This window comes from Pygocentrus nattereri, chromosome 8 (assembly GCF_015220715.1).
Source record: "Pygocentrus nattereri isolate fPygNat1 chromosome 8, fPygNat1.pri, whole genome shotgun sequence".
NCBI classification, from domain to species: domain Eukaryota; kingdom Metazoa; phylum Chordata; class Actinopteri; order Characiformes; family Serrasalmidae; genus Pygocentrus; species Pygocentrus nattereri.
Genome location: NC_051218.1, coordinates 15,288,793 through 15,303,039, shown reverse-complemented (window position 1 = coordinate 15,303,039; position 14,247 = coordinate 15,288,793). Strand labels below are relative to the sequence as shown.

The window sequence follows — 14,247 nt, the reverse complement described above, 5'->3', positions numbered from 1 at the left end:
TTATAAGAATATTAACTTCTTATAAATTAAAAAAACAAAAAATACAGAGAAAATGTACTTGCTAAATATGATATATTCAAAATTATATTTTTGACAATGGCCAGTGAAAATCACAGTTTTAGCAAAAAACATAACTGACAGGTTTGCCAAGCATTGCTCTGTCCTACCTACACACTCTCAAACACAGTTTTTTGGTGCTAAATCAAGCACACCTTAGCACACAGTTAGGACAGTTTAGCAGTGATGCTATTTTGGAGCAGTGATGCATTTTGGAGATACAATGTGTGGAGGGGCCCACTGGAAGCATAAAAACATGTTTTGTTTTATGCACGAAAGTGGCCAAGAAAACCATATAGCATTAGAAATGTAACATAAGTACAGTTATCCAACTCTTAACATTGTGCAAACAGCAACTAGCTCATTAACACAGAAGGCATATGCTACACATTAAAGTTACATTGTCATTATGGCTCCTGCCTAATTTTGTTGTATTTTAATATGTTCAGGTGGATTTTAATCCATCTAAAATAGCAGTGTTGATGCCACTACTGCCATAGACTTACACACAATTGATGCAACCCAGGCCAGGTCCAGACGTGTGCGATTTCGACTCAGCAAACCCTGACAGACTGCTCAGCATTTCTCTGCTGAAAAACGCTCATTTGGAGTTGGCACAGAGGAGCACAGCTGAACTTACAAAACAAGCAGATGTATGGCTTTGAATTCTGTGACCTTTTGTTCTAAATTAACTTGCTCTATAGGCACACTTCCTAAGCTCCGTAAAGATGCTTCCTTGAGAAAAAAGTGTTCGTTTTTAAACACATGCTTAAAGGAAAGCTTTGCAGGCTATGCTCAGACTTATAAACAGATAGACCTCTACAGCCTTGACAGCAGTGACACCATAATGGACATGTTCACACCTAGTACATAGTTGCAGTTAACCAAGTATGCAAGCATTTTGCAAGATCTACCCACCAAACTCAACTGAACTGAGCTGACTGTCTCAAAGCAAACATATTAAGGCTGTTTTGGAGGTTCTTTCCTTCTTTCCTTCTGCTGTAGATCTGCCTGGCCTTTCGACAGTAGGATGAGATCAGTTGTAAATTGGAATTCCCAGTCGTTGAACCCTGGAAGTTTGACGCACATTGCTCAGACCTTTGATCCAGGACAGATCCTCAGTTGGGTCCCACTTCCAAACTTTAGGCCTCAAACCTCTGTTCTACAATAGCCAGCCAAGACCCGACACACAGATGGGTGTGTGTCCTGGAACAGTGTGCAGCTCACAATAAGGTGTAAAAATCCACTTGGCCACTGTTTGACCCAAACTGTACAAAAAATGCAATTGTACAAAAAAATCTGATTACAGTCCTTTTCTCTTTGGCTAAAATAGCCAAGACACGTTTGGTGTCTGAGGTTTCTTCTTAGTTTTGCACTGGAGCTAAGAGGCTAATTCAGCTAATGAGTATTGGACGCAATCATCACTGCACATCTAAATCACCACTAGGAATGGGCATTTCAGTCAAAGTCGATATTCAAATTCCTCTAGTAGAGTATAAAGAACAGAAATATTATGATTCGTCATTATGAAGAAGTATAATGTCAAAGTAATCCTAATTTTCTTATTAAAAATTCTATGACTCAAGTTTTTAAACTTTTATGACTATTCGAATATTCAAAACAAGACGCATCACATGCTTACCTCAAACTTCAAGTTGTTAAGCCTTGCATAAATGTGCAAAAAAAAATAGGCAGTGTCCATTATTTGGATAACAGTACAATATCGGTTGCACAATGTCAGTCTTGTTAGCTTGTTAGCTACATTATCATTATAACCCCAGTGCAAAAGCAAAATTCAGACGCCAAGCCTGTCTTGTCAATCAACTACATTTGAGGCAAAGAGAAGAGTGTAAATTAGTCACTGTGTCCCTTTAATATCCAGCATGAACTGGGAATCCATCTGGACAGTTCAATACCCCATAGTTTTGTCGGTATGGGTGGCATGTTTGAGGGGAGGCTGCAACTGGGTGTAGACAGGACAGATGTTAGCAGATGTCAGTGCTGCAGGGTCAGGGACAGGAACACACCTGCTTCATAAGGCCATATAAACCTGCTCATACATATGCTCACAGGCCGCTCGGTAACTATTCAAATAGAGCCTTACATAAGTGTCCCTCTGTGTCATCAGATAATGGAGCTACAGAACACCTTACCAATCATGATAGCTCAATGTGTCACATGACTGCCACAGAATTACTTGTGTGGGTGTGAAAGTGAATGACGGCTGAGGTCGCACCTCATTGGTGCATGTTGATGGGAACACACAGACATTAGCCACATAGTGCTAAGCCCAAGGCCACACGAAGATGTATTCAGGACAATGCAAAGTCTGTTTATAATGCACACATAACATGTCACTTAGTGTGAAAACAGAGCAGGAAAGGAACAGCGTATACTAAAGCTGTCACAGTGGCAACCACCAGGAGAAGTAATTGCAGGCCACTACAAAGGGTACACTATGATGTTCAACAGGTATTTTGGGTACTAGCTGCAAGTTTGGACATAAACTATATTGTAAACAAGACCTTTGACTCCTTATGAAACTGCATGAGAGAATACCAAGTGCAACACAAATTCCATGCGTGTTGTTTTATGTTTTGATGCATTTATTAGTCCTCAAAATAATAAAAATAAGCAAAACGTGTCCAAACGTTTGACCAGTACTTTAGGTGAAAGGTGACCGGTGGAAAACAGCAAGAAAAAATATTGCTTGCTGAGGAGAGATGCAAATAGAGTGCTTAAAAGGGTGGTCGGCCCAGCATGAACAATATTTTAAAGCTTGCCATTAACCTGTCTTATTCCATCAGGCAGGCAATTTGTAACAGGCTACCACTGTGCAATGTTCTCAGGTGCTGATTTTCCCTGTGGAGCCAACATATGACTTTTTGTCTCTCCTTTTCTATTACATAACAAAAACATATTGAAATATTATACCAGATAAAAGCAAAATCACTTGCTAATGCATTTATATTACAAATGAAAGGACCTATATTATAGGCATATATTTAAATTAAATGTGTGTATGGTATAGCACATAAACATTGTTAAAGCCTCAAAAACGTCATCTATAAGTCGGAGAGATGAAGAGAGGTTGGAAAATGGTCATTCCAAAATAAATTATGAGTTTTTTGGTAGATAAACATGCTCAAACATCAAAAGTTAACTCAGAACAAGATAGAAAAAGCAAGAAATTGTAGGATATTGGTTCTTCAATCCAATTTTTCTGGGACGTGGAGCATACAAATAAATTCATACTCTAAATCAATTATGGGCAAAACCAATTTCTTAAATCTTACCTTATCCAGGTAAAGGCTTGCTCTCAACCCAGCCCAATCAGACCATTAAATATATTTAATAGATTAAAAGAAATTGGCTTTTAATCTCCCAGCTTGAATAGGCAGCTCCTGCTAAGACATGTTTTTTGGAAACTAGCGCTCTGCAATAACTCCGGACGTATAGTGTGATGCTGTGCTGCATGATTGTGTTCTTTGGAATACGATTGAGGCTCTTCCTGATTTCTGGCTATTCACTCATAACAATACTGTCTGCAGGCTGAACATTAGACATGTAGCAGTTGAAACATGTCGTCCGAAGCCGTAATTATCCTGCGCAACAGAACAAACACACAAGATTTATGGAGTCTTTAAGATGGGTACGATGATAGTTTCTTTCAAGAGATGCTCAAGGGAACAAAACAAGACAAAGAATTGAATCATAGGGGTTTTATCTGGTTTTAGTGCAATATTGAAACAGACAAACAGAAAACAGGCAACTTCAAGCATATAACCTTTGATTTGAATATACACTTTCAATACACAGTTTGAATACCCTGTCAACATTTTTTTTACTTAAAATATACTGATAACCCCTCCCTTGGGGTCTTCTAAACGTCTTTCAGTAGCTCAAATAAAACTCAAATAGAATCAAATCAGTGAGCCAAGCCAATCCGTATAGTATGTAACTCCATGGCAAACTATGACTGCTAGAACTTGGCCTTTGGTTCGGTGCATAAATATCAATACTTGGTTGAAAACAAGGAAAACTATATCAGTTTTACAGTGACTACTTCAGTAAAGAGCCCTGATGTAGAGCTACTGACACTGTTTTGAATACATTGGTCAGGCTACTGCTCCCGCTTGCAGTCACTGACGTATTCAGGACTTCCAGAAGGCATAGAATGACTTTTTTGTTCATGAAAATGGTCCCACACGTTATTAATCAAAACATGATTGATTCCACTGTCAGCTCCTATAGTTTAGTTGTTAATCTGATGCATTAGGCCTTCAGATCCGCTCCTGAGGTCCTAACCAATGAGAGAGCTCTCATGGCTGTATCTACCTTTACGTTTTAACTTAACAATAGAATTAGATTGTTACTACAACACTTCCCAACTTTAAATTCTCCAAATATAATTGCATCAAATAAAAATAAGCTAAAAAAAACAGACATTAATCATTATTGCTTCAACACATATTAGAACCACTGCTCACCAAGCGAGCATTCTGGGGGTTTGTCTCATTGTATTGAAAGTCTGACAGAGTGTAGAGGAAGGGAAAAAAAGGAAAACATTTCTGAGCAGAGAAAGGATTCCTGTCTGTCCACTCTCCTCCCATTCAGCTTAGAGAATGAGACACTTTCACCCATGTTCCTGACCACTCCAAACATCCTGCACAATACTCAGCTACAGCCTGAGCCTGGCACGGAGATAACTCATCCACTACATCCCGCAATCCGCATTCAGCTCCAGCCATGAGCTTTCAGCCCCCCTACTCACCTAGCCTATTCAAGAGGAGAGACAGCAGGCGGTAAGTGCTGCACAGGCCAGGTTGTGTAAGTATCATTAGTGCTGACAGCTGATGGATTAGTTGCGTGGGTGCTCGGTGAGAGTGAGAAAAAAAAAAAGAAAAACCAGAACGCTCATCTAACCGCTGCCACAATCCCAAGGTTAGGCTTGCAGGGCTTGTTCCACAAGGTGTGAAAATTGTTAGGTTCAAGTATGACTGTCATGAACAGGTTCATTACATGTCTAACCTCATTACTTTAATCAGTGACAGATGGACTGCCCTCGCTTTCTATGTTCTTGTGAACTATGTAGTTACAGTCAATTTGCACTTGACAGTACAAAAAAGCACACTGTGAAAAATTAAGTGTTAGGCCTACTTAAAGGGGAACTTACAGATTTTTTAAAATTTCTGCATTATTAAGTCATTCAGATGTGAACAAAGTCATTTGGAATGGTTTGATTGATGAAATTCTTTGATCTAGAGAAACTTACCGAATCATAATTGCTAACAGTGATGGTGACAGGAACCAGATATCCAAAGACACAGATTTTAATACATCTAAAAATTCCCTTACATTAAGTTATTACACGAAACTGTTACAAATACATTGTCTTTTGCCACAGACATTGTTTTAAGATTGGTTTGATTGTGAATACAATTACTATATTTGGGTAGTAGACATGAGGTCCCCTGGTTCCTATCACCTTCATTGTAAAAATCGGAGTTGGGAGGTTTCTCTACAATTAACCATTTCATATAAAAGCACTTTAACTGACTTTGCTGACATTTCAGCTTTCTAAATTATTTAGACAACTGGGGGGAAAGAATGAGGAATTGCTTAAAAAACACTAAACTCAGTGGTTTTCATGGATTGTTTTGCAGCGTTTAAACAATTTTAGGCAAAAAGAGCTGATGTCACCACTTCTAGTATCAAGTAGTCTTAAGTAAGCTTGCATCACTTTGCACATTGTCAAGTCTAGTCCAGTAAAATGGATGTTTTGACAAAAGTAAGGATTTGGAAACATTACTTGGAAATAATATTTTAATATTGTGTTTTAATCGATACCAGATTTAACTAAAATCTCAAGAATTATTTAAGTATTATTGGGCCTAGTAACAGTTTTTACAGTTCAGGGTATGTTTATGTTGTGTTTTTATGTAGAAATGAACACTCTGCTTTTGCAGTTAACCAAACGTTAATGTTGCAATTTTCCTTTCTGCACACTAGGAAGGAGATTTTTAATGAAACGCATGCTGGCCATAACATTATCAGGGTTGAGATGCAGTATCTGGTAGCTGACATTGTTACTAGGAAACTGAAGTGGTCTTGTTACATAAAACATTACAGGGTAACCTAGTGTGGCCTTTCAGCGCTGTGCTTTTTCTATTTAACGCCGTATCAGTGTTTCATATAAGTCTTAAAAGGTCTTCAGAAGCATATCGCAGCAGCAGCCCAAGCAATTGTTAATCGGAGGGAGCTGGAGACATCTCCACCCTCACATGGTGACAGGGCACACAGTACAATCTCCCAGCTCCGTTAAAGCAACATGATGTGCGAGGCTTTGTTAGAGCTGGCAGCTACTTTCTTGCTGCACAATCAATCATGGCTTTGAGATGCATACAATTGAGAGGAAGAGATGTCGTATCACTAGTGTAGTGGTGTACTCTCAAAACTTAAGTTTCCTAATGGTCTCTGGCTTGATTAGATTAGAACCATTAACCCCCTTAAAAGACCAGGGCCCACTAGCAGGCCCAAAGTTCGGTTATGGCCAGTTCACATGGGCAACACATTTTAGCAAAAGCATATTTCTGTTTCTATAATATCACATTTTTGATTGGTGCAAAGAAACTGGCACTGATTTGATTTTTTGCAGAATTGTTTATAAGAATGACAAACATTTGTGTACCATTGTGCCTTGAAGCCTTAAATATATGCAAATGATCTCTGTTCTGATTTGCTGTCCTGGATCACACCTGATTCAAAGCACTCCAGGTTGAAATAACTCATGTTTTAACATGAGTTAGCCTGCTCTAGGCTGAGTAGGTGGATACATGTAAATGAGGGACGTGACAAAAACTGTACATTTAAAACTGGCTTTTTTGCAATGGAGATTCCATATACAGAAAATATTTTTTGAAAAGTTTTCAAGCTTGATCACGTAGTACATCAAACACTTCTAACATTACTATTCCCAATATTAGGGCCCTTTAACTGGAATCATTTTCCATGAAGGTACAGTATCTTTACTCGGGTGCTTTATACCACACTAAGCTAATGTGGCATATGCAGGAACCTGGCTGTCATCATATGTCTAATCAGAGGCTGTCAGGATGCTGCTTCAGCACAAGGCTGCAGCAGAGGGAGTCCTGTAATTATGGAGCAATATTATGCTGGCAGATTGGCACTTTGCTTTTCCACGTTCGCAGCAAGCTACTAAAAGAAAAAAAAACACCATTCCCTTGATGACAGTTACATAACAGCAAACTGTGGTGCTAACTGTACCTCACCACCTGCAGGGATCTCACCATGATGCACTACCTTGCAGGTTAAGAAGGGGTTTCTCCTCTCTCCTCTGCCTCTGCACTGCCGTTATTGTTTCATACAGCACAGAGTGATCAGCCCTCACCAATTAGCCTGACCACAGCACAGCAGGGAGTTATTGTCCTGGAGAGAACATGTAAAGACTTACCTCTCGACAGAGCTGCTATGAAATCCAACCTGGCAGCTTCACAGAGTCTGCATAAAACGAAATGTGACAAGAACTATTGACACTAATGTGTGTTCATTTCTTGCCTGTTAAACTTCTTTAAACAGGATCAACTTAGAGCTTTTATGTTTTCTACACTCTGAAAAAAAAAACGTTCCTTAATGTTTCTCGGGCAGGTTCTTACGGGAACCAACAGAGGTTCTTTAATGATATTGTTCCAAAAAACCTTTTCCAGCACCTTATTTTTGAGATATACTGTTCTATGATTCTTTATCTCTTTAGAATCATAGACTACCACCCTTCCTGTTGTAGTCTCCTCCTTCACAAAACAGCCACAACGTTCTAGTTATATATGGTATTTATAGCACCTTCATAAGTCTAAAGTTGCCACGTTTTTACTTACCCTGAGACCTCAACTGATGAATATGTATTTTAAAGAGTGTTGAATATTTTTAGTACCTTTGTAAGACTAATGCTGCCATTTACCTCTGCCCTCATGTCACTGTCCATTGCAAATTGACATCACCCAACCCCTATATCTTTGAGAGAGAGGAGAAATTCAAACTGCACTCTTGCTTTACATCTGAAAAAAAATCCACAGGTGTTTTCTACTTAAACTTTGAGAAGATAACTAAATGCTATTGATCCAAAAGAATGTGTAGCCATCAAAAGCCATTAGAAAAAAGAGAAAGAAATGGACAAATCAAACAAAGAAGCTGGTCAGGTTCTCAGAACAATGGACTGACCACCTCAGAAAATGCCACCAACTCCTAAGATCTAATACTTAGTTGTTAAGGCTTCTGTGTAATTGTCTATTAAATGTGTTCGTAAATCTGCTCTTTTTTCCTGGCTCTGGAAAATGAATAACTAAATAATTAATTAATTGCCATTTTGACGGGAAATTAAATAAATATGGAGGGTCTCTGACTCTTACATAGAACTGTATCTCTACAAGTGAAACTGCGCAAAGCTGTGGTGTTAATTTGGTTATATGTGTTTGTACAGAGTGATATTGATTTTTCTTAATAGAGCCTGGAGAGCATAATAGCCTGCCGAAAGTGTCTGTTGGGACAGGAAGGTATTTGAATTACTGAAACAGCAATTACAGTCATAGAGCAAAAGGTGACACAAAAGACTTGATTTGGCCATTTGCGCTGGTCTATTGTCAATATAGCTGTAAACCTAATCAGCCAATTCATTAGGGCTAAGGTTAAAGCTATTAAAAGGCACACCCATTCATTTACAATGAACCATTTACAATTTGATTTCTGGGAACTGAGATATTTAATTCATTTTAGGCAACACAATCATTAATCTAATGGTAAGGTTTCCCTGGGGAAATGGTCCCACTGAACAATCTAAAACACCTATACAGAGGCCAGCTAGCCAGTGAAAGCTCTTGACTCGCATGGGATGAAACTCTGTTTTCCATTTTTTTTCATATGTAAATGAGGTCATTTGACACTTTCATCCTTACTGCAGACATTAATCAATATACAATTCCTAGTTTTCCGCCCGGGGTCACTGTGTGAATGGGCTGGAGAGTGCTGTCGTTGAGTAAATGGAGCCCCCTTTATATACATACTCTAAATAACATCATACTATTGCTGGATGCCCTTTATAAGCTTTATGTTATAGAAATTAAAGTTTAGATTCTGTGAAAGTGGACTGTTGTGAGTTTGGTTGAAACCTTCACCTGGAGCAAATCATTTTTCCAAATACCTTAATCTGATACTTCCTCTTAAAGCCGTGTAATGAATAACTAATCTAGGCCTAGTTTGCTTTCTATTTCACTGATTTTGTTGAGGCCAGACAGTGAGTTTCAGTGAGGGATGTCCTCACTCCTTTGTGATATGTATTGACATGACACACACCGCATTGCTGTTGCGACACAACATTGTATCCCCAAAATGTAAGATAAGGAAAAAACATTTTTGAATGGAAATTAGTAGATTTTTTCCCAATTCATTTTGGTGCATTTTTATTGGTGCATTCATCATAAAACTTTAATAGAATGTAAAGGGCAGTTGAAATTTTTAAATGCTACTTTAAAGGCAAAAATGCTGTTTTGGTCTGCATGTGCATCCTAGCACGTGATAGTAAAAGTCCTTTAAAAAGGCACGTTCTGTGACTACTTGTGGAGTACTGAATAGTGGAGTAAATGGAAAATAAGGAGCATGTGCCTGTCCTGATAGTCTGTGTAAAACACCCTCATGCAGTGAATAGGGTCTTCTGCCTGGACATGTCCTCCCAGGCTATTGGCTTCCATCTTGACAAGGCATAACATGATTTATATATCCAATAAGGAACCTAAACCATCTGCTATTAGCAGAGAAATACTGTCAGACAGTAACAACGAGACAGTACATTGCCTACGTCTACAGCACACTGTCTAGTCAGTGAGTTGTCTGTACTAAAAAGAGTGTGTTTGTTAGTTAATGAGACTATTTTTGCTTAGTTAAATGCCCGTTCTTTAATTTGAGTCTGTGCTTGCTGCATGAAGTAATATTTCAATCATCAAAGGAGGGGATAGCAACAGATGCAGAGTAAGTGAATCTTTGAGGATGGTCTAATACTGTGGTGACATTGTGTTCCCATGAGCTTTCTGGACGTGGCTGATATTTAGACTACTCCCCCATTACTGCCTGCTGCCATGGATGTAATTATACAGTTTAGCCACTAGAGGCCGAGAATGACCCAATAGACAGGAGTGAGAAAATAAAATAAGGGATGGAAAAACAGGTTTAGAGGAACAACAGATTATAGTGAATAATAAACAATCCAACTGCAAGATATGCATGCCAAATTGCAAATAAACAAATGAATTATAGATATTTCATTGGTCTCTGAACAAAACTTCTATTTTTCTTTGTAGTTTGAGAACGTCAGCTGCCGTTTACATGTGAACTGTTTATTTATTTCCTTACTTCTTATTTGTTTATTTACTTATTTTTGACAAACGGACTGTCCACAGTTACTTGGAATACAATATTTTTTGCATTAACATGAGTGTTTTTTTTGTTTTGTTTTGTTTTCCTTTCTCCTGTGAAGTTTCCATTTTGGAGAGGTTTTGTCCTACAGTAACAAGATATGTATATATGTAAATATTTATTTTATATTTATCAATTCTTAAATACTTAATTAAGCATATAATTCTTTAACTTTCTCCAGAGGAGTTACTGAAACATTGACAACATTAAAGTAGATATGATGAAGTCATTCAATTCAAGGCTGTGGAACTTCTCAGTTCTTTCCTTCTTCTTATTATTTCAGCTACTTTAGTAAAGTCTGTGCGCACTTTGTCAGTGCTGTGTGCTCGCTGCGTTACTTATCTCTGCACTGCATGTTTTATTGTTGCTGTTTTCATGTCCTCGTTTCTGACCTACGGGTCGTTTGCTGCTCTGCGGTGTTCCTTCAGCGAGTTCAGGGAGGGGTCAACGCTGCCAGACTCATTTGCATAATTTATTCCCCGCGTCATGTGGCGTCACCGCCCAGCTCATATAAAAGCGGCGCTGCTGCAGAAATAGCATCATTCGCCGACAGAGTTTCGCAGAAACCACAGTAGAGCTTTAGCGCCCGGTCTCTCATAAGCATTTGCAACAAAGCAAGGCGAAGCAGCCGATAGTGTATCTACTCTAGAGTACTAACAAGTCGCAAACGTGGCGAAAAACATTATTCAGACAGCTTTAGTTCTCAACATGAGCACGGAGATGTTCAAAACGCCAATGGAGCTCGCCGTTTATCAGCTGCACAACTTCTCTATCTCCTTCTTCTCGTCGTTCTTGGGGGGAGATGTTGTATCTGTCAAACTTGACAACAGGTAAATATTGGATGTGTTTTACTCGAACCTGACTAGTTTTGGCATGTTTTGGGTTGGGCTGATGCGATGAACTTAGCCCACAGAGCTAGCCTGTTTATCGAGGGAAAGCATTGTTTGCTGGCTTGTTGTGGTGTAATGCAAAGTCAATGTAATGGTCATTCTGAACACATCTTCACTGTTAGCTTTTCTTTTTGAGTAAGGCCTATGTGGTTTTGACTGCTTAGCGAACATATGTCTGATGAGAGCCGACTAGCCAGTAAGCCGTGACAGACTTGCTGTTTGCTGCTTTCTTTAGTCGTGCTGTGTACCAGCCTCTGTTGTCTTTGGTATTACTGGGACATCTGTTTGCGCCTACATTGTAAATTTTAAAGCAGCTCATAACTGGTCATTTAGTTCTTTGGTGATCTGCTTATTTGCAGCCCTCTGCCTATGTGCCTGCTTTGTCTTATTCCTGTGTTCACTGTGCATTGTGCACTACACCCATCAATGTCACTTTGCCTATGTGTAGTGATTTATTGCTTCTGAGAACTAACTTTTCCTTTTTTTCCCCTTTGCAGTGCCTCTGGTGCAAGCGTTGTGGCCATAGACAACAAGATCGAACAAGCAATGGTAAGAAAACATTCTTTTAAAACCATCAGAATGTCCATAAAAATAAATCCCCACTTCCAGATGTAGCTAAGTGTTCTAAGGGTGACGAGTTATTTCCATGACTCATTTGGTATTGTCTTAATCTAATAATTGTAAGCAGCTATAGATATGTGATGTGCTTTCGTACTCGTACTGTGGCGCACCACATTTAATGCACATGCCCCTACACGTGCTAGAACAGTCTATGGCACTGTAATGAAAGTGGAAATGCATGCTGTGTTCTTCATGGGTGGCATGCATTCAGTTTGCTTCATTTTTGTTATATCCTGCAGCTCTCTGTTTAAATTTCAAGACAAAGGCCAAGCCTGGTGGTTTACCTTTAGACTGTAAAGTATGTTAAGGTAAAAGTAAATCTGAAATCTAAACATTTCTTTTGTTCTTCTTGCTTAGGATCTTGTGAAGAACCACCTGATGTATGCAGTCAGGGAGGAAGTGGAGATCCTGAAGGAGCAGATCAAGGAGCTGGCTGAGAAGAACAACCAGCTGGAGCGCGAGAACAGTCTGCTAAAAAACCTGGCCAGCCCAGAGCAGCTGGAGAAATTCCAGTCACGCCTTCCCTCGGAGGCCCTGCTGCCAATGGAGGCCCAGGACCTGGAGGCCTCTGAGCAGGGCGGCCAGTACAGCGGCATGGGCTCCGCTGTGTAAGTGGCTCTGCCATGGGGCGGGCAGAGCCACAGCTCTCACCTGAAATGGACCTCCTGAGTCGCCGTCATCGTTGTTGTTGAATGCGCAACTTCTGCACGAAGCTGGCTGTACAGACGAAAAAGAACCTGACCAAAAACGAAAGATTACGATGTTCCAGTGGCCTTGCGTGTTCTGTAATATCCGACAATCTCTTCGGACTAACACGGAAAAAGAGTGCCGTAGACGTCCGTACAATGGGACCACCAGCCATGCTGCAGGGGACCCGGCCTAGCCTTTCTCTCACTCCCTGTAAATGAGGAGGAGGAGAAGGCACTCGTCTGACGGGGCTGTCCCGGCAGCCTGAAGCCGTGAAGCACCACGGCCCACAACGCTCTTGGCTAGTCCAAGCGAAGCCAAGGACACGTTCCCTAAGAGACTCTCTTCCAGTCTCACAAGAGCCCCACGTGGAGTTCTCACTGCTACAAGCTACTTGGGGTCACACAAGGCTCCGTCCTTGACTGACTATACCTAACTCATAGTCTCGCATTAGTGGTCCCTCGTAAACAAGACCACAATGTAGTTTGAAGACTGTTGAACTGGACTTTTGCAAGACACTGGTCCTCAGTGGTGATTTTTACCATATGATTCATAAGAATTACTTATTCTCTGCAGTTGGGGCTTGCTGCTTATAGGGGAAATACTTTTTTTGTAACTGAACAAAATCAACTTGTTTATATGCTCTATGTATAAACTGATTGTTTTGTTGGGGTAGAAATGTATGTATACATTTTGCTTAGTTCTGTAAATAGCAGATGATGTAAAGTGAAGTGCTTTGGAATGATGGAGAGGAGCCTTTTGCTCTTGTTGCATATGCACTCCTGATAGACCTGATTTTGTGTTCTTTTGATGCCAACTTACCCGCTGGCAGGATTGTGTGTATGCGTTTTTGTCTGAAGAGGAGGACCACATGCTCCTTGATTTAACTGTTTTCTAACTACCAAAGACTTGCCTCATACTCACAAGCCAACCAGGACCATGTGTTTGTACACAGGACAAAGGCATTTTTTTTGGTCCACAGACTATAAAACATGGGTATTGTTGCTTCACTGTGTCCATGGAAAAGTGTTTTTTTCAATGATGTATGGATACAGACTGCACACTGCAATAAACCTTATGTTTACACTAAAGGCTTATTGTTTCCAGTCCACTTACTCTTGGATTTTGTGTTCTTTAGTGCAGTAGATTGTTCCTTAGAACAATTAATAGCTGGCAACTTGGACCGTATTCATAAGTATTAAAAGGACACCCATTCTTTTGAAAATACATCTTCAGATGTAATTGGAAATGGATTTATATGATGCTAGGGGACATGGGGTGTTCTTTATAAATAAGAAATAAATTTTAAGCCACATTGCATAATATTTTCTTAATTGTCCTCCACCCTTTAGTTATAACTCCTCACTAGTGTCTTAATGGAAATCTAGCAAGGGCACCATGACTGTTCTAGCTTTAGATGATGCACTGTGGTATGTGCATATTCTTTGATTCTCTTACAATAGGGGAGGGCTACTGTGGTTTGAATGGTCCACTTCAGCACACCCTTGTC

General features: G+C 39.7%; 1 protein-coding gene across 2 annotated transcripts in view; it reads left to right on the top strand.

Annotated features, from left to right (window-relative positions):
• Nucleotides 1-13,828, top strand: part of tsc22d3 (TSC22 domain family, member 3) — a 38,193-nt gene extending 24,365 nt beyond the window's left edge. Inside the window, exons 1-3 of one of the 2 annotated variants that reach the window (XM_037540386.1) lie at nucleotides 11,065-11,369; nucleotides 11,927-11,978; nucleotides 12,408-13,828. In XM_037540386.1, the coding sequence (XP_037396283.1) occupies nucleotides 11,248-11,369; nucleotides 11,927-11,978; nucleotides 12,408-12,662 (429 nt within the window). In that variant the 5' untranslated portion in view covers nucleotides 11,065-11,247 and the 3' untranslated portion in view covers nucleotides 12,663-13,828. Of the gene's footprint in view, nucleotides 1-11,064; nucleotides 11,370-11,926; nucleotides 11,979-12,407 lie in introns of those variants that run through there. The other variant, XM_017689965.2, reaches the window with a different exon arrangement.
• The last annotated feature ends 419 nt before the right edge of the window (nucleotides 13,829-14,247 follow it).